This window comes from Carcharodon carcharias, chromosome 5, assembly GCF_017639515.1.
Source record: "Carcharodon carcharias isolate sCarCar2 chromosome 5, sCarCar2.pri, whole genome shotgun sequence".
Taxonomy (NCBI): Eukaryota; Metazoa; Chordata; class Chondrichthyes; order Lamniformes; family Lamnidae; genus Carcharodon; species Carcharodon carcharias.
The window spans coordinates 30,209,220-30,236,824 of NC_054471.1; the positions used below are offsets into that span (position 1 = coordinate 30,209,220).

The 27,605-nt window shown below is 43.6% G+C and overlaps 1 protein-coding gene across 1 annotated transcript in view; it reads left to right on the forward strand.

Annotated features, from left to right (window-relative positions):
* LOC121278303 (heme-binding protein 2-like) overlaps positions 1-27,605 on the forward strand; it is a 46,364-nt gene that overhangs the window by 13,533 nt on the left and 5,226 nt on the right. The window contains exons 2-3 of the mRNA XM_041188589.1: positions 4,472-4,601; positions 21,417-21,591. Coding sequence (XP_041044523.1) covers positions 4,472-4,601; positions 21,417-21,591 — 305 coding nt within the window. The remainder of the gene's footprint in view (positions 1-4,471; positions 4,602-21,416; positions 21,592-27,605) is intronic.

A 27,605-nucleotide genomic window follows, 5' to 3' on the forward strand; every position in this document is an offset into this window, starting at 1 on the left:
TTATATACTTCAATCAAATCACCCCTCACTCTTCTAAAGTCCATTGGAAACAAGTACAGTCTGCCCAACCTTCCCTCGTAATACAATCTGCTCATTCCAGGCATTAATCTAGTAAATCTCCTCTGAACCACCTCCAATGCATTTACATCCTTCCTTAAATAAGGAGACCAAATCACAGAATCACAGAATCACAGTGCAGAAGAGGCCCTTTGGCCCATCGAGTCTACACCAACACGTGAGAAACACCTGTGGTCCCAATCAACCAAGCTGAACGGTGTCAGGCTTCTTGAGTGTTGTGGAAGCTGCACTCATCTAGGCAAGTGGGGAATATTCAATCAGACTCCTCCCTTACGCTTTGCAGGTAGTGGACAGGCTTTGGGGAATCAGGAGGTGAGCTACTCATCGCAGGATTTCACGTCTCTGACCTGCTCTTGTAGCCACAGTATTTATATGGCTCGTCCAGTTCAGTTTCTGGCCATTGGTAACCCCCAGGGTGTTGATAGTCGTGGTGGATTCAGTGATGATAATGCCATTGAACATCAGGGGGCAATGGTTGGATTCTCTCTTGTTGGAGATGGTCATTACCTGACACTTGTGTAGCGCAAATGTTACTTGCCACTTGTCAGCCCAAGCTTGGACATTTTCCAGGTCTTATTGCTTTTGGACATGGACGGTTTCAGTATCTGGGGATTTACGAATGGTGCAGAACATTGTGCAATCAGCAGTAAGCATCCACACTTCTGACCTTATGCTGGAAGGAAGCTCATTGATGAAGTAGCTAAAGATCGTTGGGCCGAGGACATTTCCCTGAGGAACTCCTGCACTGATGCCCTGGAGCTGAGATGACTGACCTCCAACAAGCACAATCATCTTCCTTTGTGCCAGGTATGACTCTAACCATCGGAGAGTTTTCTCCTGAATCCCATTGACTCCAGTTTTGCTGGGGCCACACCCAGTCAATGCTGCATTGGTGTCAAGGGCAGTCAATCTCACCTCACCTCGGGAGTTCAGCTCGTTTGTCCATGTTTGTACCAAGGCTGTAATGAGGTCAGGAGCTGAGTGCCCCTGGTGGAACACAAACTGGGCATCAGTGAGCAGATGATTGCTAAGCAAGTGCCACTTGAAAGCATTGTTGATAACCCCTTCCTTTGCTTTAATGGTGAAACTCTTGCTATCCATTTTTACATTTCTAGCTAGCTTTCTCTCATACTTTAATTTCTTTCCCCTGAATAGCCTTTTAGTCATTCGCTGCCATTCTTTGTATTCTGACCAATCACCTGACCACCACTCAAATTTGTACCGTTAGAGGATTTTTTCTTCAGTTTTATGCTTTCCTTAACTTCCTTAGTTAAAAACAGACAATCGGCCCTCACTTTAGAATTTTTCCTGATGGTAGGAATATACTTATTCTGAGTATTCTGAAATATCCCCTTAAATGTATGCTGCAGCTTTTCTATCGATCCTTCCCCTGTTCCTACAGGTGAAAAAGTGAGAAAAAGCAGAATAGCACCTTCCTCACTGAACTCCGAGCAGTGTGTTGAGGTCATAGTCCAGTGCTAAGTTGCACTGAAATGTTTGAATTCATGTGTTCTGTAAATAACGTCACTAGCTGAGCCCAGGTACAGAAAAACATTTCAAGCTATCTACAGCTGTGCCCCAGTGGTTAGCTACTCTCTCTCTGCTTGGGCCCCTGGATGAGATTTAGAATTTAAACAGTATTGGCAGTTAAATGCTAAATGCTAAATATAAACATTATTAGTCATCTAGAAAGAGATGTAACGTTCTCTCAACTCACCAAACTCTCGGGACTCTGTTGAGGTCACACTCCAGTGTTCGGTCACACTGAAAATTGCTGTCACTTTTTTTTTCCTTTTGGAGATTCTTCTTTATTAATTACACTTTTCCACTTAATTTCCCTGTTTTTCACACATCTCAAAAGCAATAGGAATTTAAAAAAAATACTATTTGCACATTTATTTAGTGCAAATAAATGCAACATCACATTGAACCTGTGGATAGGCTGTAAATTCAGTGCTCAGCACAACTTGTACGACAGCTTCTGGGGGCAGGGGAATCAATCCAGTTCTTGAGTGGCCGTACTGAATGTTTGTACCATGTATCATTCTACTCTGAAAAATTCAGAACAACAATTCTCTCTACATTTTTTCTGAGTTGCGAGTAGATGTCTGATTGACAAACCCTTGGATAGTGGCATTAGCATACAAGGGACCAATGCCATTTAAAGTAAACTATGAGTTGGTTCCAGTGAAGTCAGATGGAAAGGTTATATTGTTACAGAGTTAAATTGTTTTGTAAATGTAGTGTTTTCTTTGTAGTAACTTTGCTAACACTAGTTGATTGTTCTGTGATTAATTATCCTAAGAGAATCAGCATTGGTCCTGCAATATCACCATTGCTACAGTCACTCTGCTTACTGAATGCAGGTGTAATGAAAGAACATTAAACATGTATTTATACAGCACCTTTCACAATGTCTCAAATCACCTTCTAGCCAATTAAGTGCTTTTGTGTTGTAATCATTGTTATAATTTAGGGAATGTTATTAAATGGCAGAGCAAGCTCAATGGGCCAAATGGCTCACTCCTGCTCCTAATAGTATGTTTGTGTGTCATTCTGGATGGATCCAATAAGCTGGTCTAGATGGCCTTTATCATCCATAATTATCTTGCAATCAGGGAGTTCAATCATTGCTGGACTTCTGTTTATTTTTTTGCCAATGGATGTTTACTGTGAGCAGGCTTTGTGGGGTGAAATTACAAGGACACAAGAGCATAATGGGCTCATAGTGAATCTGTAACCTGTTTTACACCCTACATAATTCTCAAAAGTCTTTTCCATTGACTTCAATCTTGTCTTTTTATCTACTTACCTATTACCTCCCTCTGTCTTGGTGCTTTCATGAGTTTCTTGAGGCATTGAAATATGATGATAAAGTTGTATTGCTTACTAGATATTAAAAATATATCTCAGCAAGAAGCAGCAATCAGAAGAGTCTTCAGACTTGCTGAACAAGAAAATATAAATACAAATGTGAACCATTCAGACTTTGTCCTTTGGCCTTTTAAATGTTGCATTGCACAGAGACACATTAGGGCTCCAATGCTTCTCTCTAACAGTGAAGACCATGTTGTGCTATCATTCCACTTTGTTGATCAGGAGCTATTTCATATTTCTAGCCTGTGAGTTTACTGGTAAAGTAGAATCTATTAAGGTAAAGTGTAGAACGTTTAGAGAGGATGTGAGGAAGAATTATTTCGCCAAGATGGTGGTGGGAATCTATAACTTACTGCCTGAAAAGGTGGTCGAGGCAGAAACCATCATAACATCTAACAAGTATTTGGGTGTGCACTTGCAATGCCATGACATACAAGGCTATGGGCCTAGTGCTAGAAAAATGAGATTAGAATACTTAGGTACTTGTTTGACCAGCACAGACGAGATGGGCTGAAGGGCCTTTTTCTGTGCAGTAGGCCTCTATGATTCCATGACTGTATGACCCCTTGTGTGAAATAATTATATTGAATGATGTCATGCACCTAAGGCAGAATAAAGTCTTCTACTGCTTCCATAGAATGAAAAAGATCTTGTGCAGTTAATCTGAGTTGCAAGTTTAGAATCTTTTCACAAATATTAATTTACTGTCACCACTTCCATAAGGTACAACACGCAGAATATTATAATGAGGGCCAAGGCAGTGAACAAAATCAGTGTTATCGTCTGCAGTGTTTTAAATAACTAATGGGATATATTGCATGATGCTGTTAAAGTAAAATTTGTAAACTCTGGTCTGTTTAATGGTCATGGTGGGATCACCTTTCGGGTGCACACTAACTAACACGGCATTGTATCATTGTAGCTCTTAATATTATTGACCCATGCTGCATAAATATCAGAAGATACTTACAACCAGATGCAAATAATGTGAGTTACCATTTTACTGTGACCTTCCTGTGATTGTTTGGTGAATTAATTGGTGAGTGTTGAATGGGGATAAATGATCATGCATCATTGAGGGGGGAATGGTGTGGTGGGGGGGGAAGCGCATGGGATGTCGGTGGTGTTGGGATTAAGGGGCATGGAGACAGGTGGAGCACTAGGGCTCATGACTCCTCTCCCTGGCCTTGAGAACACTGAGAGGGACGTGACTCAGTGTAAAAGGCTGTCAATAACACTCTCTATTTTTTTTTGTTGAAAACACAAGAGGAGGAGCAAGGCCAATAGTGTAGGACAACACTAAAGTTGAAAGAGTGAAGGAGAAAGGAAAATGAACCAGGAAGTGTGAATGCCAAGAATTCCATCAAACTTCCTAACTCTCTTTCAATCCCAGCCCATCCAGGACATGAATGCTGCTACCACACCTGGGAAATTAGCATGTCCTCTCAACACTGACGCTTTACAGAGGGAATTCAGTTGTGTCATATGGTAATACATTCTGCTCTTTTTGTCTTAGAATTATGAAGAGAAAAAATTCCTACATCTCCAAGCTGTTCAAACAGTGGTTACTGGAGTGGATATGAATCGTGCAATTGAGACCGGCCTGGAGAAACTTTTCAATTATTCACATTTCTCTAATGCTGCAGGTACATCAAATGTTCCCTCAAAATAACAAGATAATAGAAAACAACCTTTCGATCTTTGATCTGTTTTGTTTCACACTTAGTGTGTAGAATGAGACACTGACTGAAAAATCCCACCATTGTCAATCCCAGAGGATTCCTTGTTCACATGTTCCCAATGGGTAGAAGTGCCATTCGGGCTATTTCTTTGATACTTGCAGACTTTATGCTCCCAGAATCGGAAGGTTTCCCGCATATGGGGCGGAATCATCCCAGATTCACACTCAGTGCGGAAGCAGGCAGGTAAAACGATGGTGGGTTTTCACTCCGTATCATCCCAAGCCCACCACATTATTTATGTACTCCCGGGAAACGCGCTATTTCCATGGCGGGCGGGCTATCATTCACCCTCCCACCATTACCCCGCCGCTGCATCACACCGGGCACCACATTTAAAGTCCAGCTGCAGGCACACATCTCAGTGCTTCCAGACCACGACTGCTGCACCTAAGACATGGCTCTGAAACGGAAAAGACTGCAGCCCACAGGTTCAGCGACGCGCCCCTCGGGAACCGTTTGGATGCCGTGGGGGATCCCGGGATGTCCTCTCCCCCACTCTGGCCACAGGAAGGGCATCAACAGCACTAACCCGGCTTGGGAGGAGGTGGCAGCATTTGGCAGTGCCAACGCCCTTCAATGGAGGAGAGCCACCCAGTGCTGCAAGAGGATGAAATACCTCCTCCTTTCTGCCAGGGTAATTAGGGGAGGGGGTGGTGTAGTGGTATTGTCACTGGGCTGGTAATCCAGAGGGTAACACTCTGAGGACCCGGTTCAAATTCCACCACAGCAGATGGTGGAATTTCAAATTTTAGTTTAATTAATATCTGGAATTGAAATTCTGATGATGACCATGAAACCATTGTCGATTGTCATAAGAACCCATCTCGTTCAGTAATGCCCTTTAGGGAAGGAAATCTGCTGTCTTCAGCTGGTCTGGCCAATATGTGACTCCACCCCCACAGAAATGTGGTTGACTGTTAAAAATGCCCTTTGAATAAGGGCAATTAGGGATGGGCAATAAATGCCGGCCTAGCCAGCAACACCTACATCCCATAAACGAATAAAAATAGAAAGGTCACTCATCATTTTCAACTCACACACTCACAAACCCATTGCACATCCACAGGTTTCTGGCATTCGGAGGACTGCTGGAGGCCAGAATTGTGCTGAGTCCCAGTCAGATGACGAGCCTCTGGACTCGGTCATGTCACACTTGCTGGAGCTGCAAAGGCAGGCTCGGGAACATCAGGAAGGGATGTCCGCTGCACTCCTCAGTTTGTAAGGCACGATGGAGGGGTCCGTCCACCTTCAGCCTGAGGTGATAGTGCTGACATGCCAATGCACTGAGGTTAACACTGGTAGGATGGCAGCTGCCATGGAGACCTTGGTCCAGGATATTGCTCCTGTACTGCTATGTGGGTGCAGCTCCATCGCTGATGCCACAGTGAACCTCCAACAATGTGCACCCAAGATGGGTGCCAGGCAGCTCGATCTCAGCCTGGCTACACCTGCTCCTCAAGGGGTAGGCACTGACAGGGAGGAGGACCAGCAGGTGCACTCTCCAGGCCCATCCATCCAAGTGGCCCGTGGAGCATCCAGCCCACCCGATTCCCAAGAATATTTCCCTGCCTATTGCCCCTTGTTCTGATGAGCAGTGTTTTTGTCACTCAAGATATGAAACCTTTCTGCACAAGATAAAGCCAGGTGTCTCAGTCCAGAGCCTCTTCCCTCTGCTCTGTGCAGCCTTCAGACCAAAGTGCTGGTCTGGCCTCCCACTCCCTGGGGCAGAAATTTGCCCTCATTGGGCGGGCTCGCTGGGGGCAAGTGGAAGTGGTCGGAAAGCCAACAGCCGCCCGTGAATGGGCCACAACCGTGATTTCACGCTGGCGGGCCAACTAAGGCCTGCCCAGTGAGAAAGGTTCACAACAGCGCTCAGCACAGCCTGTGTGGGGGGAGGGGTAGAGGAGGGTGAGCGCAGAAGTTCACACATGCGCGGTTGAGCAAAGGAAAAGTTCCCTGAGGCTCAGAGCTGCCTCAGGGAGATGAAGATTCTTGAAATAAAAAGAAAGATTGTAAACATTTTAATAACATGTCCCTGCTCATGTGACTCTGTGAGATGAGCAGGGATGTGTTAGAACTTAGTTTAAACATTAAAATATTTTTTGAATGACTGATTGAAACCTCATCCCGCCCGTGGATGAGGATTCACAAAAAATCCAAAGGCTGTTTGGCTTTTTCACCCACCCACCAATCATAAGGTCGGACGGGCGGTGAAACATTTCATTCAATTAGAACTTTAATGTCCTTAATGGGCCTGTTAATTATCTGCTGCAGTCTGAGGCTGCCGCATGGGTGTCATTAGCCCTGGCCTCTGTGGGTAGCCCTTGTCCCTGAGGAGCCAATCCTGCAGCCTCTGTGGACCCTGCAAAACTCCAGGGATCTGAGACTGTCTGAGGATGTAGGTGTTATGCACACTCCCTGGAAACCGTGCATACACCTGCAGGATGTGTTTCTGGTGGTCGCACACTAGCTGCACATTCAGCGAATGGAACCACATGTGGTTGATATAGTCCACTATGTTGCAATGGAGACCTGAGCACCACATGGGTGCTGTCAATCACACCCTGCAGCTATGGGAAACCCGAGATCTGGGCGAATCCAATCGCTCTTGCATTCTGGCTGTCCTGGTCCCCGGTGAAATGCACAAAGTTGTGTGTCCTTGTGAAGATGGCATCCGTGACCTCATGGATGCATTTGTGAGTGGAAGCTTGTGATACCCCACGGAGGTCATCTGTGGAGCCCTGAAAGGAGCCACTGGCATAGAAATTGAGCAACACTGTCAATTTCACGGCCACTGGCAGTGGATGTCCTCCATGTCCCCATGGCACAAAATCCTGCAGGAGCCGGCAGATGGGACTGACCAGTTCCCTAGACATGCGCAGTCTTTGGCGACACTGGTTCTCGATCATCTGTGGGAATGAAAGGCAACATCTAAGACCCTGGGTGTGGCTAGGCACTGGCCTGCAATGGCTCACTGGGGTTCTTGAATGGCATTTGCTGGAGCACCCAGCCACCCCTTCTTCCTGAGGTTGCTGCTCCTGCATCTATGCAGCCAGGATCCTCAGTTGCTCTCTCCTCCATCATCTTTGCATCCTGTAGGCCATCAGGCATATAGCTAGTTCACTAGGCTCCTTGATCCTGATATATTCAGCCTGCAGGATGAAAATGAGAGACATGTGGTTAGCATGGGTGCACTAAGAACTTGTCCTGGTTAAGTGTAACGGCCCCGTAACACTTCCCGGAGAGTGCTGGCCACCACTTGGATGGTCAGAGAATAGTGTGCTGCATGGCTGCCCTATTAGCTTGAGCTATTGGGGAGACGTGTTCAAACTGGGATACTGACATTGCAAGGAGCTGTGAGCGTCTCCCGCAGTGACTGCTCCATGGCCAGCTTTACTGAGGAGATTGTACGTGTGCAGTCGTCCAACTGCTCTGCAGCCCACTAAAATGCTCATGAATTTGCAGTCTGCCTGTGGGGTGGGCTGAGGGCGGGTGGAGCAGGTGTGGTGCACGTGGAGCTCTGGGGCACCTGGTGGTAATTTGCCGCCTCTGTGTTGCTTGAGTGGGCAGGTAAGCCAGGAGCCTGACCCCAACCATATCAATGTGGCTGTACCTGAGCTGTCTCAGTTGCAGAGGAGTATCCACTTTATACAGGTTCCCTAATGTGTAGCCACTTCCCTCGCCCACCCTACCCACCCTCACCGAATACTTGGGCACGATGTTCAATGCCAGGCCTAACCTTGCCCGTCCTGCAGCCACCAGTCTCCTCAATGGCAGGGCTGCCTTTAACCCCGAAGCCCCGATGCTCCTGAAGCTTGAGGTCCAGCAGGTGACCCTGGCAAGAGTTGCACAAAGTTACTGTGTACTCACCTCCGAGTTCCCCTCAAAGTGCAGCTGCCAAGCTCACTCCTTTTATGTGCTGTTGTGAAACACGTTGGCGGACTATCCTGCTGACATGGATGCATGCCCTGGGGGAGGGGGGTACGATTCTGGTGAGCTGGCCTGATAATGATATGCAGATGTTTTACAATAAGTTTCCTAATGAATTATAATGATGTCCGATAGCGGGATGAACCATGTCATGAAACCAGTCGCGCCATATTATCTGCTCATGCCACCGATCATGCCGACTCCAGTGGGCACAGAAAATCCTGCCCATGGTAGGATGGGATTCCAAACTCATGTTCCTACTCCAGCAGTGGCTGCTGAATTTTCCTAGTTTCATAAAGGCTCCATATGCCAGGCATGAATCCCACTACTGGAGTCGACATGTACCCTTGTGGAAGCTGATACATTGCATCTCTCTCAGGTTACTGGATGCTGCTGGAATGCTGGGTCCAGACTGAGGCTCAGTGGCAGGAAATTCTGTCTTGTTACAGATAAATCGTGTTTGACTAGCTTCATTGAGATATTTAATGGTTAATGTTGGATGAGGGTAGTTGATATTATGACTATACAATTTCAAAAGATGCTTGACAAATTACTATATAATAGACTGTTATTAAAATTAAAGCCCATGGGATTAAAGGGGTTGTCAGTGTGGACACAGAAGTGGCTAAGTGACAGAACACAGAGAGTAGTGGTGGACAGTTGTTTTTCAGGCTGGAAGGAAGTATACAGTGGTGTTCTCCAGGGGTCAGGGACGATTACACGTTTCATAAATATCAATGATCTGGAATCGGGTATGCAAGGCATAATGCCAACATTTGCAGATGACATTAATGTTGGGAAATGCAGTAAAAAATAAGGAGGTTCTAACAGGACATCCAATATAAGCATAGGAGCATGGGAGCAGGAGCAGGCCATTTGGCACTTTGACTCTGCTCCACCATTCAATAAGATCATGTTTGTCTGCTTCCCCATAACCCTTGACTCCTTTGCCTAACAGGAACCTTCTAACCCTGCCTTAAATCAGTTCAAAGACACAGCCTCCACTACTTTCTGCGGAAGACAATTCCACACACCAACGATCCTTTGGGAGAAAAAGTTCTTCCTCATCTCTGTCTTCAAAGGGAGACCCCTTATTTTTAAACTATGTTCCCTCATTTTAGCTGCCCTACAACAGGAAACATTCTCCGGGTATCCACCTATCACGTCCCCTCAGGATCTTGTTTGTTTCAATAAGATCATCTCTCATTCTTCAAGACTTCACTGGGTATAGGACTAACCTGTTCAACCTTCCTTTATAAGACAACTCCCTCATTCCAGAGCATTCCAGTGAACGTTCTCTGACTGCTTCTAAAACAATTATGCCTTATTTTAAAAAGGGAGATCGAAACTGCCCAGTTCAACAGATATGGTCTCAACAAGGCCCAGTACAGCTGTAGTAAAACTTCCTGACTTTTATATTCCATTCCTCTTGCGATAAACACCAACATTCCATTTGCCTTCCTAATCACTTGCTGTACCTGCACACTAACCTTATGTGATCAATGTATGAGGACACCTAGATCCCTCTGTACAATCGGGTTCTGCAATCTCTTTCCATTTAAATAGTATACTGCTTTTCTATTCTTCCTGCCAAAGTGAACAAGCTCACATTTACCCACATTACACTCAATCTGCCAAATTTTTCCCACTCACTTAATCTGTTTATATCCCTTTGCCAACTTACTACCTCCTATTGACAACTTACTTTCCACCATACCTTGGTGACCTTGGCAAATTTAGCTGACGTACATTTTTAAAAATGCATTCAAGGGATGTGGTCATCGCTGGCTATGCCAGCATTTATTGCCCTTCCCTAATTGCCCTTGAGAAGGTGGTGAGCTGCCTTCTTGAACTGCTGCAGTCCCTGTGGTGTAGATACACCCAAAGTGCTGTTAAGGAGGGAGTTCCAGGATTTTGATCCAGCCACAGTGAAAGAAATGGATTCTCATTCACTCTCTTCATGCAAGTCATTGATATAGATTGTAAACAGTAGAGGTCCAAGCACTGAACTCTCTGGCACTCCACTAGTTTCAGCTTGCCAAATGGAAAACGATCCATTTATCCCATACCCCCTGCTTTATGTTAGCCAATCAATCTTAATCCATGCTAATATGTTACCCACTAAACTATGTGCTCTGATATGGTGTCGTAACCTTTGATGTGGTCCCTTATCAAATGCCTTTGGAAATCCAAGTGCACCACATCCACATGTTCCGCTTCATCTGCCTTGAGCGTTGCTTTGTCATAAAATTCAAAAAGATTTGTTGAAAACAATTTCCCTTTCACATAGCCATGTTGGTTCTGCCTGATCAAGTATCCTGCTGGAGCCTCCTTAATAATAGATTCTCGCACTTTCCCTTTGACTGATATTTGGCTAACTGGCCCATAGTTCCCTGCTTTCTGCCATCTTCTTTTCTTGAATAAATGTGTTACTTTAGTTATTTTCCAGTCCACTGGATCCTTTTCAGAACCTAAAGAATTTTACAAGATTATAACCAATGCATCTCTAATCTATGCCACCGCTTCTTTTAAGATTCTCGGATGCACACCATCCGGTACTGGGGGCTTCTCAACCTTTAGGTCTTCTTTCATCTGCAGCTGATGTTGATGCTCAGCAAACCAGATCTCAGATTGAAACCCCCCTCAGCTGATCATAATTTATTTTTCCATATTGTAGAAATGAGGAGGGAAAGCTACAGAACACAAAAGTACAGGACTTCAGTTATTACTTTTAAAATTTTAAAAATTAACATGTTTATTGAAAAAAAAAGAAAAGGTGAAACTTAAACACACAAGATAAAAGTTACAGTAAGAAAATGAATTGTACAAAATGACAACCAAAATGCTTGATCAAAGTTACACAAATAAACTATTTTTCTGCAACAGCTCTTATAGATTCTTAACCAGTAAATCCAGGAAATATTCCCCAAACTGAGAAATTGCTTTCACTTTAAACAGAAGTACAATCCATGACTTCCCACAACAAATCCACGCTTCTGTGGCTTTTCCAAAGGGAGAGTTCGAACAAATTGTTTCTAAGGACACATATTCTCCTGGCCCAAAACTGAGCTGCTTTCCTCAATTAAAAGATTTTCCGAGCTTTTCTGCACACTCCAAAACACTGGGGTTGGCCTTCGGTGGGACGTCTCCCACAGCAACTGCTACAGCTGAAAACCCATTTGTATAAAAACCTTTTCACCCCTTTCTTCATAGTTCTCCATTGTCTTTAATTATCTCTTTGAAAACTCCAGCTCCCAAATATCAAAACCTTTCATGTTCCTATTTTACTTCTATTTTGGATCCATAAAATTTAAAACACCTGCCCCTGTTTACTCACAAATCTCCTGTAAAATGCAAATGTTCTTGTATCTTTGAGACTCTTTTGAAATGCAGCAGCTACAAATCAATTTCAAAACTTATCCCCAAATGCTCATTTCAGACCTACTCTGTTTCCTTGTAATTTAACACCCACTAAAAGGCCTCTTTACGAAATGCAAGATGATAACACCCTTAGTCTTTTGTGCTTTAGACCCTGCAGAGAATCTGACTCCAACAATCTCACATTGATTAACCCTGGACACAGATAGACACAAATTACCCTTACCTGCACAGTATATACACATAAACACAGGAATATAAAAATGTACTCCTATCATCATAATCTAATGGTTTAAAAGCAAAATATTATGTATGCTGGAAATCTGAAATAAAAACAGAGGATGCTTGAAAAATTCATCAGGTCTGGCAGCATCTGCGGAGAGAGAAAGACAGTTGACATTTCGAGTCCACATGATTCAGCTCTGAGAAAGAATTGTACAGATTCAAAAGATTAACTCTGTTTCCCTCACCACATATACTGCCAGACCTGCTGAGTTTTCCAGCATTTTCTCTTGTTATTTTAGGCTGAATAGTTCTCCTAGCACCCTTTCCCAGGTGATGGTGATTGTATTATGTTCATCCCTCCCTATCATTTCTTGATTTTCAAGACTCCTTGGAAAGTTTTCTAAGTCCTCCAATGTGAAAATAGACACAAAATACCTGTTCAATGCCTCTACCATTTCTTTCCTTTCTGTTACTGATTCCTCAGAATCACTCTCTAGATTAAGTTATTTTTGCTACCGGTTTTTAGATTATTAGCGAGCTTTCTCTCATACTCTGCTTTCTGCCAATTTGTTATCTTGTAAGTCATTCTTTGCAGGTTGTTAAAATCTGTCCATTCCTTGGGCCTACCACTAACCTTGCAGATTTCTACAGTGTTTCGTTCAATTTGAAACTATCATTTTAATATTCCTTTAAATTTTGTCACTGCAACTTTACTGCATTAAGTTTTGGTTTTCAAGTTCACCTAAGCCAACTCTGCCTTCATACTCACCTTTATTTGGGTGTGAAACACTAGGCCTCGACCAACACTTCTCCATTTTAAACTGAAGGTGAAATTCTATCAAATGATCGCTGTCCCTAGAGACTTCTTTACCATGAGGTAAATCCTGTGTCACTGCACATTAGCAGATTTTACCTGTTCCCTGGTTGCCTCTAGAATGTACTGCTCATTGGAATTTTCCCGAAAACTCTTGGTTCCAGGCTACATTTGCCAACCTGATTTTCCCAAAATAAGTGGAGATTAAAGTCATCCATGGTTATTGCAGTATATTTCTTACACACCCCATTTATTTCTTCCTGTGTGCTTTGTCCTACAGTATCATTACTGTGAGGGGGCCTATAAACCCCTCCCACAAGTGATCTCTTGCCTTTACTTTTTTATCTCTCCCCAAACTGATTCTACATCTTGCCTTTTCAAGCTAAGCTCTTCTCTCAGTATTGAACTATTGCCCTATTTAATTAACAGGGATACACCACCACCTTTTCTTAGTTTCCTCTCATTCTGATTTATCAAACATGCTTCACCATTCAGGCCCCAGCCTTGGTCCTGTTTCAACCATGTTTCTATAATGCCTATCAGGTCATATATATTTATCTCTAGTTGTGCGAACAATTCATCTCTTTTGCTACAAATGCTGCGTACATTCAGATGCAAGGCCTAAAACTCTGCTTTCCTTCCCATTTTCTGTTTCATCTGCTGGTTCACTCTTATGATTGTATTTTCTGTCCCTTCCTGCCACACTCTGAAACTCATTCCCCAAATTTCTGCCCTGCTCCATTGCATTGTTGTTTCCATTTACTTTACTGTATATCCTTACATATGATCCCTTCCCCTCACTATTCAGTTTAAAGCTCTCTCTCTACCACCTTAGTTATATGATTCACTAGGACACTGGCCCCAGCACGGTTCAAGTGTAGACCATCACAATGGTACAGCTCCCACTGCCTGCATCCCATGAATCGAAACCCATTTGTCACACACCAATCTTTGAGCCATGTATTCATATCTCTAATCGCAATTACCCTACACCAATTTGCTTCTGGCTCAGGTAATAATCCAGAGATTGTTATCTTGATGTTCTGCCTTTTAATTTAGCCCCCAGCAGCTCATAATCCATGAGGAGGGAGGAGTGGGTGGCATAGTGTTATTTTCTGGAATTACAGAGACTCAGGGTAATGCTCTGGGGACCAGGATTCAAACCCCACCACAGCAGATGGTGAAATTTGAATTCAGAATGAATCTGAAATTTAAATTCTGACCATGACCAAGAAACCATTGTTGATTGTTGTAAAAACCCATCTAGTTCACTAATGTCCTTTAGGGAAGGAAATCTGCCATCCTTACCTGGTCTGGCCTACATGTGACTCCAGGTCCACAGCAATGTGGTTGACTCTTAAATGCCCTCAGAATAAGGACAATTAGGGATGGGCAATAAATGCAGGCTTAGCGAGCAGTGCCCTCATCCCACGAAAGAGTATGAACAAAAATATAGAACCTCTTATCTATGTCATTGGTACCCACATGGATCACAACCACTGGATTCTCTCCCTCCCAGTGCAAGTTCCTCTCCAGCCCAGAGCAGATAGCCTGAACCCTGGCACCAGACAGGCAACACAGCCGCCTGGATTCATGTTCTCAACTGCAGAGAACTGTTTCTATCCCCCTGACTATACTATCTCCTATCACTACCACATTCCTCTCTGCTCACCCACTTGAATGACATCCCTCACCATGGTGCCATGGTCAACCTGCTCATCCAACTTGCAGCCCTTCTCCTCAACCACACAGGTAGCAAACACCTCCACTGGGAAACTCCACTATGCACCTTCCTCCAGTCCGAAGAACAGGCTGTTTTTGTTTCCTGTCGCTCAGCCAATTTTGTATCCATGTTGCTACTGCCCCTTATATTCCATGAGGTAAATCTTTGCTCACAAGTCTGTTGGAAGTCCATGTACACCCACTTCAAAAGCATTAACCTCATCAACACTTTCTGTTACCTCATCAGTTAACTCAAGCAAGTTAGTTAAACACATTTAGTGCTTAAGAGGTCTGGGCTGGTTTTCCTTCATTAACCCATGTTTGCTGAATCGGCCATTCATTTTGTCTCAAATTATTGTTTCTGGAAGTTTCCTCACCTCCGAGTTTAGCCTGTAGTTGTGTTCACCTTGATATTCTTTTTTGAACGATAGTGTGACATTTGCAATTCTCCAGTCATCTGATACCATCCCTGAGTCTAAGGTAGGCTGGATAATTATGGCCATTACGTCTGCAATTTCCTCCCTAACTCCCCTCTGTATCCTTGGGTGCATCTCATCTAGTCCTGTTGCCTGATCAACTTTAAATACAGACAATCTATTCAACACCTCCTCATTATCAATTTTAAACCTTCCAAATGTTTGAATTACCTCCTCTTTCTCCATGACCTGGTCAGAAACTTCTTCCTTGGTAAAGACAGATGGAAACTATTCATGTAATATCTCAATCCTGCCCTCTACCTCCACGCATTCATTCCCTTTTTTATCCCTAATTGGCTCCAATCCTCCATTTACCACTCTTTTACTATTAATATGCCTACAGAAGGCTTTTGGATTCACTTTTATGTTAGCTGCCAGCCTCATCTCATACTCTCCCTTTGCTTCTTTCATTTGCTTTTTCAATTCCCCTCTGAACATTCTATATTCAGCCTGGTTCACAGCTGCATTACCAACCTGACATCTGTCATGTGCACACTTTTTCTTTTTCATCTTAATCTCTATCCATGTTGTCATCCAAGGAGCGCTGGATTTGTTTGCTCTAACTTTCCCTTCTGTGGGAATATACCTTGATGGTGACTGAACACTGTCTTTTAAAGGCAGCCTGTTGTTCAGTCACCTACTAAATTGTGACTCCAGTTTATCTGGGCCAGATCCACCCTTACCCCACTGAATTTGAGCTTCCCCCTGTAATTATTCTGACTCTGGACTGTTCTTTGTCCTTTTCCATGATCAATCTAAACCCAATGATTACTGTCCCATAAATGTTCCCCTTCTGACCCACTGGACCCACTGCATTCCCAAGAACCAAATCTAGCAGTTCCTCCTTTCTCTTTGGACTAGAAATATACCACTGATGAAAATTCTCCTGAACACAATCTAGGAATTCTTGCCCCTCATTGTCCTTTCCACTCCTACTATCCCAGTCTATATTCTGATAAAGATCCCTATGATAAATACTCTGTAATTCTGACACCTCTGTATAATCTCCTTGCAAAATGTACATCTTCCCCACTAGTTGGTGGCCTTTAGACTACGTCAGACAATGTAATCACAAGACGTTTTCTTCCTTAGCTTTAGCCAGATAGATTCTGTCCTTGACCCCTCTGGGACACACTCCTATCCAGCTTTGCAATGTTCTGCTTAAACAATGCTGCCACCCCTACCCCTTCCCTATCTTTCCCGGACACTTTGTATCCAGGAATATTTAATACCCACTTCTGCCCTCCTTTGAGCCAGGTATACATTATAGCCACAATGTCACATTACCATGAGGCTATCTCTGCCTGCAACTCACCAATCTTATTAAGCACACTCCGTGGGCTGAATTTTCCCTCCTTTTGGGGTTTGAAGTTGAAGGGCAGGTGTGTAGAGGCGCACTTCCCATCAGCATCCCTGATCGGAGGTGCACATCCATTTTACATGGCTATCCGCTCCCTGTGCGGGGTGGGGAGGGGGGGGGGGAGGTGGGGGGGGGTGGGGGGGGGGGGAGGTGGGGGGGGGTGGGGGGGGGGGTGGGGGGGGTGGGGGGGGGGGGGGGATGGGGAGGCGAATCCCAAATTCGAGAGTGCGCTCTTTGGCACACGTGCACGAAAGGATGCACTCATCTCCCTGAGGCTAAGTGCAGCCTCAGGGAGATCAGTTGTAAATGGAAAAAAGATAAAAATAGAAAAATGAAATTTCCCTAACATTCCCCTCATGTGACAATGTTACATGATTTGGAATATGTGCATAATTTTTACAAAAACTTTATTAATTTTTTTTAAAACCTACATGAAACCTCATCCCGCCTGTGGTTGAGGTTTCATGCTATTTCTAGTTCCCGCTGGGGCTCCTGGCCTGCTCGCCAACCTTAAGGCTGGACAGGCAGGTCCATTAATTACTTAATTGACCCTGTCAATGGCCTCAGTTGGCCATTGACAGGTCAGCGGATGCACAGCTGATTTTACAGTGTCCCCACCTTCCTGAAAATTTAAATGGGGAGCAGTGACATCGGGAGTTCCCCCCGACATCACCGCACGTCATTTTACACGTCAGTGAGCAGGCCCCGCCCCCACTTGCCAATGCGTAAAATCCTGCCCCATGTGTTCATGTACATGCACAGTAACATTAATTTAGACATTGTTACTCTTCCGCTTACCCTGAACCCACCTTGTATACTTTAAAATAGAACAGCAATAAAACTAGGAAGTAAGAACTGTTTTTACCTTCTGGGAAGTCATTAGCACCACCATTGGCTCAGCTGTAGAGGGACACATGAAGAAGACTGGAAGAGCAATAATAATAGAAAATTCAATAGTTAGGCGACAGATTGTTTTTTTCTGTGACTGCAGAGGTGAATTTGGATGGTATATTACCTCCATGGTGCCAAGGGTCAAAGATGTCATGGACCAGCTGCTGAGTACCCTGCTGGGGAAGAGTGAACAGCCAGCAGTCTGGCCCATAGCAGTACCAACGGCACAGGCAGAATGAGGAATGTGATCCTGCAGTCAGGATTTAGGGAGCTAGGTAGGAAGATAGCATCCTGGAGTTCCTACGTAGCACAGAATGTGCATTTAAGAGGTCAGAGCTGCTCTGCCATACCTCTATCTGTTAGGTAAGAAAACCTACTATCACTAATACAGCTTACACTTAAAAAAATAAAGACTCACTAGCTTCTCACTTCCTTTCTACTGATGCCATTGAAACACAGGGAAGGTGACCAAATGTTTTATTTAAACCTCGTTGCCTTTCTTAATTTTTTTTTTCAGTTTTTAATTTCCCAGCTACTTAAACTATCTCCTTAACTTTGGAGATAGGGAAACAAGCTACAGCACTCACAAGCCAATCAATTCATAATTTCCAGTGGTGTGACATTTTGATTTATTTATTCTTTCGTATTTTATTTCAAACTCCAGCATGCCCAGGCCCACTCCTCCTGCCCAGACTCTCCTCGAGTAATGGAATGGAATATAAAAGTGGTGATGTTTTTCATGTAGCTTTACAGGGCATTGGTGAGACCATCGAGGATACTGTGTACAGTTTTGGTCTCCTTTTTTAAGAAAGGGCATATTTGCGTGAAAAGCCGTTCAGAGAAGGTTCAGATGACTGATTCCTGGGCTGAGCAGATTACCTTATGAGGAAAGGATGGGCAGGTTGGGCCTGTATCCATTGAAGTTTAGAAGATGGAGGTGATTATATTGAAACATATAAGACCCAGAGGAGGCTGGACAGGGTGGATGTTGAGAGGATATTTCCCCTTGTTGGAGAGACCAGAACTGGGGGACACAGTTTAAAATTAATGGGTTTCCCATTTAAGAGAGAGATGAAAAGAATTTTGTTTTTTCTCAGAAGGTTGTGCGTCTGTCTAACCCACTTCCCCTGAGACAGGCAGAGGCAGGTCATTGAGTATTTCTAAGGCAGAAATAGGTAAATTTGTGAACAACAAGGGAGTCAACGCATACAGAGGGTAGGCAGGAATGTGGAGTTGAGACTACAGTCTGATCAGGCATGACCTTACAGAATGGCAGAGCAGGTTCGAGGAGCCAAATGACTTACTCCTGCTCCTAATTTGTATGTTTGTATGAAAGTGAGATCAGGCGATTGGTTTGCAAAACACGTCCCTTCAGGCTTCAAGCCTCTGGTCACCTGTCATTTTAATTCTCCACCTTGCTTCCATGCTGATCTTGTTGTCCACAGTCTCCTGCCATGTTCCAATGACTCTCATCAGAACCTCTGTCTCCACTTCCTCTTCTTTCTCTTTGCTGGTTTCCTTTTTTCTCTCTTGTTTTGCTATTTTTGTTTTCAGGCGTTAGCTGTTCAGATTCTGTCAATCGCACCTCCTCCAGGCACATCTTTGTTCCTTTACAATAGGAAGGAGATCAAGGCCTTGGAGAGGGTGCAGAAGAGGTTTACTAGAATAATAGGAGTGTGGATGGGTCTCAGTTACATGGAGAGACTGGAGAGATTGTAGGTCATTTCATTAGAGCAGAGAAAATTGCCAAGAGATTTGTGAGAGGTTTGCAGAACCAAGAATAGATTTGACAGAGTAAATAAGGAGAAACTGTTTCCAGTGGCAGAGCAGTCGATAACCGAAGTGCATAAAATTATGATGATTGGCAAAAGGATCAGGTGGAACATTTCTTTAAACAATGAGTCACTGTGATATGGAGAGAACTGCCTGAATGGTGGTGAAGCAAGTTCATTAGTAAAATTCAAAAGACAATTCTTGAGATAATGAGAAACATTTTTGTGTGTCTGTGGGAAAAGAGGAGGGCAGGGTGATTAGTGGGATATGTCCACCAAACAACACAGGAGCAGCCTGCCTGGAGGCTGTATCATTCTGTGTGTCTATGATTCAATGTAACCACATCAGTGTTTTCCACATCTCAGCAAAGTCACCCTGACTCACCATTAGCAATATTTTGCCTCAGTTTTCACAGTGGAGGACACTAGTACCACCTCATTAGGAACAGGTGGTGCAGAGAATATAGGGAAGGAAAAACTTAGAACAATCGCCATCACTAGAGAAAAAGTACTGAGCAAACTATTTGGATTAAAGGGTGACAAGTCCCCAGGACCTGATGGCCTACATCCCAGGATCTTAAAGGAAGTGGCAGCGGAGATAGTAGATACATTGGCTATAATATTCCAAAATTCCCTGGATTCTGGAAAGGTTCCAGTGGATTGGAAAAATGCTAATATAACTCCCTTATTCAAAAAGGGCAGGAAGCAGAAAGTAGGAAACTATAGACCAGTTAGTTTAACGCCTGTCATTGGGAAATTGTTGAAATCCATTATTAAGGAAGTAGCAATGGGGCATTTGGAAAACCAAAATACAATCCATCAGAGTCAGCATGGTTTTATGAAGAATAAATCATGTTTGACTAATTTGCTGGAGTTCTTTGACGATGTGACAGGCAAAGTGGATAATGGGGATCCTGTAGATGTAGGATATCTGGACTTCCAGAAGGCCTTTGATAAGGTGCCGCACAAAAGATTAATACACAAGATAAGATCACACTGAGTAAGGGATAATATATTATCTTGGATAGAGGATTGGCTAACCAACAGAAAGCAGAGAGTAGGGAAAAATGGGTCTTTTTCTAGATGGCAAGCTGTAACTAGTGGTGTGACACAGGGTTCGGTCCTTGGGACCCAACTATTTACAACCTATATTAATGACTTGGATTCAGGAATAGAAGGTACTATAGCTAAATTTGCAGATGACATCAAAATAGGTGGGAAAGTAAGTTGAAATGAAGAAATAAGAAATTTACAAATGGATATGGACAGGTTAGGTGAATGGAACAAAATTTGGCAGATAGAGTTTCACGTGGATAAGTGTGAGGTTATCCATTTTGGTCAGAAGAATAAAAAGGTGACTTATTATTTAAATAGGGAGAAACTTTAGAATGCTTCAGTGCAGAGGGATCTGGGTGTCCTCGTGCATGAATCTCTGAAAGCCAGTACGCAGGTACAGCAGGTAATAAGGAAGGCAAATGGAATTTTGGCATTTATTGCTGAACGAATAGTGTATAAAAATAGGGAAGTGTTGTTGCCACTGTACCAGGCATTGGTGAGAGCATCTGGAGGACTGTGCACAGTTTTGGTCCGCTTACTTGAGGAAGGAAGTAGTTGTACCGGAGGCGGTTCAGAAGAGGTTCACTAGATTGATTCCAGAGATGCGGGCCTTGTCTTATGAAGAGAGATTGAGCAGTTTAGGCCGAAACTTGCAAGAGTTTAAAAGGATGAGAGGAGAACTAATGGAGGTATATAAGATGCTAAAGGGGACAGACAAAGTAGACATGCAGTGGATGTTTCCCCTTCTGGAGCATTCTAGAACAAGAGGCCATAGTTTTAGGCTAAGGGGTGGTAGATTTAAATTAGAAATGAGAAGGAATCACTTTTCTCAAAGGGTCGTGAATCTATGGAATTCACTACCTCAGAGAGCAGTGGATGCCGGGGTGCTGAATAAATTTAAGGAGGAGATAGACAGATTTTAATTAGTAATGGGTTATGGGGAGATGGTAGGAAATTGGAGTTGAGGCCAAAATCAGATCAGCCATGATTTTAATGAATGGCAGGGCAGGCTCGAGGGGCTGAATTACCTACTCCTGCTCCTTGTTCTTATGTTCTTATTAGCAATGCTGTAACAGTGTATTTCCTTGTCTACAGGTACAATTGTTCCCATCTCTGCACCTTGGGGAGTTTTTGAGTCCATAGAAAATGGCACAATGGAACAGACATTCATTATATATGTTTTGATAGTTGCTGAAGTCATCACTCCACCAGAACCAACAGATCAAACAGTTCAACTAGAGAGTCGATCTTTTGATTGGTACTATGTCAGGTGAATTCAGTTACTGATTTGTATTGAGTTTGATATTGCTTTAACTCAGCTCTTGTGTCAACATCACTCAACCTAGAGCCGGACTGTGATGAATGGGCTTTTCCGGGTACATGGGAACATTGGTCAATATCAATTGTATAATGGAGTGATTCATATCTCACAATCTGCAGTTCCTTCTGCTGAGAACACAGCAAGACATCCCCATTCACATTAGTCAGGTTCATATGGAGTTGGCTCCTGTTTTTCCGACATTCTCACATCCACCACGTTGTTTATTTTTGGAAGAACAAATTCACATCCTTGTGAGATATAGATACAATAAGCATAGTGGGAAAGGAAGTACTGGAGGGACCAGCATTCTTGAAGGTGGATAAATCACCAGGGCCGGATGGATTGTATCCAGGCTGTTGAACGAAGACAGGGAAGAAATCACAGATGTTCTGAGGATCACTTTCCAATCCTCACTAGACACAGGTGAGCTCACAGAAGATTGTTGGCTTGCGAATGTCATGCCATTTTTTAAAAAGGGTGTGAGGGATATGCCAGAAAATTACAGACCAGTCAGTCTGACTTTGGTGGTGGGCAAATTATCGGAGACAACTCTGAGAGACAGGATAAACTATCCCTTAGAAAGGGGCAGATCGATCATGGATAGTCAGCATGGTTTTGTTAGGGAATATTGTGTCTTGTGAGCTTAACTGAATTTTTGAGGAAGCATCAAGGAGGATTGATGAGAGTAGTGCAGTGGATGTTGTCTATATGGATTTTAGTGAGGCATTTGACAAGGTCCCGCATGGCAGACTGTTCAGAAAAGTGAGATCCCATTGGATACAGGGGAAGGTGGCTGGTTGGATACAAAATTGGCTCAGTGACAGGAAACAAAGGGTTTCCGATGGCTTTCCACAGGGCTCAGTGTTGGGAACTTGCTGTTTGTTGTAGTCATTAATGATTTAGACGTAAATGCGGGAGGTATCATTGGGAAATTTGTAAATTACACAAAAATTGGCTGTGCAGATGATAATGAAATGGACAGCTGTTGACTCCAAAACTATATCAATGGTTTCGTTGAGTGGGCGGAGAAATGGCAAATGGAATTCAATCCGGAAAAGTGTGAGGAAATGCATTTGGAGAGTGCAAACAAAACAAGGGCATTTTCAATAAACGGGAAGTTATTGAGAGGGGTTGACGAAGTGAGAGACTTTGGAGCGCATCTCCACAGATCCTTGAAGGTGGTAGGAATGGTAGACAATGTGATTAACTTTATCAGGCGACCTATTTAATATAAAACAGGGATGTAATGATGGAACTTAATAAAATGCTGATGAGGCCACAGCTGGAATTCTGTGCACAGTTCTGGTCACCACATTACAGGAAGGACATAATTGCTCAGGAGAGAGTGCAGAGGGGATTTACAAGAATGTTGCCAGGGCTTCAAAATTGCAGCTAAGAGGAGAGATTGGATAGGCTCAGGTAGTTTTCCTCAGAACAGAGGAGGCTAATTGAGGTGTACAAAGTTATGTGGGGCCTAGAATGGGGAAACAGGAAAGACTTGATTCCCCTGGCTGAGGGGTCAATTAGCAGAGGACATAGATTTAATGTGATTGGTAGGAGTATTAGAGGGGACATGAGGAAAACTTTTGGAATTCACTGCTTAAGTTGGTGGTTGAGGCTGAAAAGCTCAACTCTTTTAAATGGTACCTGGATCTGCATCTGAAGCACTGTAACCTGCAAGGCTACGGACCTATTGCTGGAAAGCGGGATTAAAATGAGCGGTTTTTCTCTTTTTTGGCTGGTGCAGACATGATGGGCTGAATGGTCTGTTTCTTCAGCGTAACTTTTCTATGGTTCTATGGTTAATCAGTGCCTCAGCCAAAACCATTTCATTTCATCATCTCATTGAGATGTCTGATGTTCTACTTTAATTAGTTTAAATTGGCCTTTATCTGCTCTTTCTGTGCTTAGTCATAAATTACACAGTTCCAATGTTACTGGCTCCCCTCCCATACCCTTTGGAGAGGACATTTTTCTCATAGGTGTCTGGATGTTGAATGTCGGTATGATTTGCTGATCTCAGAGAGGATCAAGCTGGGCCCAGTCCTTTCCTCACTCAACATTCACTAACTCACACTATCAGTGAGGGTCACTACACAGGACGATCTCCAATGTGGACATTGTCCTCCTGCTGCAATGAACGGTGATGATATTTTGTCATCTGTAGAGTTTGCACATTGAGCTTTCACAGTGAGCAGTTGTGATCGCAGAGATTGCTGCTTGGTAAAATTATGGCCTAGTTTTCACTCTGTTTAAATTATTGATAGAAAGTCAGACTTGGGGCCTGTGAATTCCCAGCCAGTGACCCCTGTGAACAACAATTCACTCCAGAAATTCCCGATCACAGATTCTGTCCTCATATTTTAAACAATCAAAGAAAGTGGAAGTGTTCCCTGCAAAGAGCAAAAGTTGGGGTGGGAGGAGTTTCTGAAATATCAGCTGGGTGTAGGTTGGCAGTATGTGGTAGAGTTGTAGAGAGCAGGAAATTCTGCAGGCAATTTGTGCACATCAATATCATACAAACATACAAATTAGGAGCAGGAGTAGGCCATCAGCCCCTGGAGCCTTCTCTGCCATTCACTAAGATCATGTCTGATCTGATTGCAGCCTCAATGTCACTTTCCTGCCAACCCCCTATACCTTTGAATCCCTTAATAGTCAAAAATCGATCTCCCTCTACCTTAAAACTATTGAATGACCCTCTTCTGCTCTTTGGGGAAGAGAGTTCCACTGACTCAAGACCCTCTGAGAGAAAAAAAGTTCACTTCATCTCCATTTTCAATAAGAGAGCTCTTATTTTTAAACTTTGCTCTCAGGTTCAGGTCTCTCCAACAAGGGAAAATATCCTCTCAGCATCCACTCTGTCAAGCCCCCTCAGTGTCTTCTATGTTTCAATAAGATACCCTCATTCTTCTAAACTCCAATTGGCTCAACATGCCCAACCTTTCCTCATAAGATAACTCATCCCAGGAATCATTAGAGTGAATCTTCTCTGAACTGCTTCTAAGTCAATTATGTCCTTTCCTAATTTACGAGACCACAACTGTCCACAGTACTCTAGATGCGGTCTCACCAATGCACTGTAGAAATGTAGCAAAGGATCCCTCCTTTTATATTCCAATAACAATACCATTTCCCTTTTCTAATCATTTGCTATATCTGTATACTAGCTTCTTGTGATTCATCTACCAGGACACCCAGATCCCTCTTCACCTCAGAGTCCGCAATCTCTCTCCATTTAAACAATCTGCTGCTTTTCCATTCTTCCTGCCAAAGTGGACAAGTATCAAAATGGGCAAAAGGAATTACATTCACTATTTTCCAATCTGATGGGACCCTTCTAGATCCAGGGAAATCTGGAAACTCAACACTAATGCATCTACTATCTCAGCAGTCACTACTTCTAAGACTGTAGGATGAAGTCCATCAGGGCCTGGGGGCTGCCAGCCTTTACTTACAATAATTTCCTTGGTGATTGTAATTGTTTTAAGTTGCTCCTTCCCTTTCATTTCTTGCTTCACAATTATCCCGGGGATATTATTTTTTCCTCTACAATGAAGATAGATGCAAAATATCTGTTAAATTCACCTGCCAAGTCCTTATTTTCCATTATTAATTCCACATTCACTCTATAGAGGACAAACATTCACCTTAGTTATTCAAATCCATTTTAATTAATTGTGGAAATGCTTATTATTCATTTTTATGCTTCCAGCATATTTTCTCTCATAATCTAATTTCTCTTTATTAATATTCTTATCATTATTCTCATTGTTCTTTTAGTCGTCCTTTGTTGTTTTTATACCCAGTCCAAGGTTCTGATCTTCGTGGAATTCTTTGCTCTTGCTTTCAATTTGATCCTATCTTTAACTTCTTTAGATAGCCATGAATTGTGTGTTCCTCCCCTAGAATCTTTCTTTCTCAATGGAATGTATCTTTGCTGAGTGTTATAAAATATCTCCTAAAATATCTGCCACTGCATCTCCACTGACCTATCTCTAAACCTATTTCCCCAGTTGACTTTAACCAGCTCTGTTGTCATACCATCATAATTGCCCTTATTTAAGTTTAAAGCATCAGACTTAGACCCGCTGGCCCATAACTTCTGTTCCCTGGGGCGTCAAACCCAGGAGATAGCCCAGAAGATGCACTGGGGCATCCCGCGGAAGTCCCCATGCAAGGATTGTATTCAAGTTCAAACTTCCCATTGGCAATTACCCTGCACTGGGAACCATCCGAAATTCCAATTTAATTCAGAGACTTTGGATGGCTCCAACTCTCTTAGCAGAATAGTTACTCAGGAAAAGTTAGAATAATTAAAACCAAATGTAAATTCTGGCTAACTATCGTACTAACATTCCCCTCCTGCCCAGAAACACCGAGTGTCTGCCCTTGACACCCCACATCCCACAACTACCCCTTGAATCTCCTGATTGTCCCCAGCCTCCTGACTCCTCTCCCACTAACCAGCTACCCACCATCTGCCAAATTCCCTCCCATCATCCCGGACTGCACTCCTGACCCTCCGACCATACCCTACTCCCCTGACTACACTCTCTACCCCCTGGCAAAATGGCAGCACACTGACTACAATCCCAACCCACCAACTACCCCTCTAGCAACCCTCACCCACACACCTGGCCACCCTTCTGACACCCCTAACAACCCCCCACCACCCCTCAACTATTCTTCTGATCTCTCAACTATTCCCCACCCCCCTGACTATTAACCAGCACCTCCTAGAACCCTCCTGACCCCACGATCGACCCCCATCCTCCCAGGATAACCCCCCATTCCCCTGCCAGGCCCAGGTTCATCCTACCACCACACTGACCACCAGACCTCTCCCGATCCTAACCACTTACATTCTCCCTGGCTTATCAAAATGGCTGGGTCCATAAGATCATAAGACGTAGGAGCAGAAGTAGGCCACCTGTCTTAATAAATATGCTCTGCTATTCAATGAGATCATGGCTGATCTGATAATCCTCAAATCCACTTTCCTGCCTTTTCCTCGTAATCCTTGATTCCCTTACTGATTAAAAATCTGTCTATATTGGGACTAGAATGTACTTTGCAGCCCAGCCTCTTCAGCTCATTAAACTTTAAACTTACCTGCTTTATAGCAGCTGGTGCCATAAAAAGGGGTCTGGCCTCCTCTCAAATGATTCTGCTGCCCTCGACTGAAGGCCTCAGGAACAGGCTGCACTGTACATTTCTCACCTAGCCCGAGGTGAAATGTCGGGAGAGGGAGGTGCAGCTCCTGAGTAAGTTCGGAAAAAAGGAGCAGAGCGGCAATCCAATGGTCCTTGTCAATTCTCGGAAGTTCTGTCCCAAGTTCTCTGCCTCAAACTGAAAGCAAAATTCAATCATATTATGGTCACTGCTGCCTAGATGTGCCTTCACTGTTACGTATCATTAAATGATCCTGTATTGCTGCCCTTGACTAGATGAAGCATCGTCTGCTCTCTGGTTGGCTGTAGAATGTGGTGCTCTCTCTGAACACATCTTGCCAACCTGATTCATCCAATTTATATGTAGATTAAAATTACCCATGATTATCACTGTACCTTTGTCACAAGCCCCCATTATTCCTTTCTGATACCCGCTCCTACAGTTAGGTTACTGTTATGGGGCCGATAAACCACTCCCATAAGTGACTTCCATCTCTACCCAAACTGATTCTACATCTTGATCTTTAGAACTAAAGCCATCTCTCTCTAAAGTACGCATGCCAAACTTAATTAACAGAGCTACCTTTCCACGTTTTCCGAGCTCCTGTCCTCCTGAAATGTCACATACCCTCAAATATTCACATCCCAGCCATTGTCATGGTGCAGCCATGTCTTTGCAATGGCTATCAGATCATACACATTTATTTATGTTTGGACTCTCAATCCATTCATTCTTTTGATTGTGAATGCTCCATGCAATTAAATACAGGGCCTTTAGTTCTATCCTTT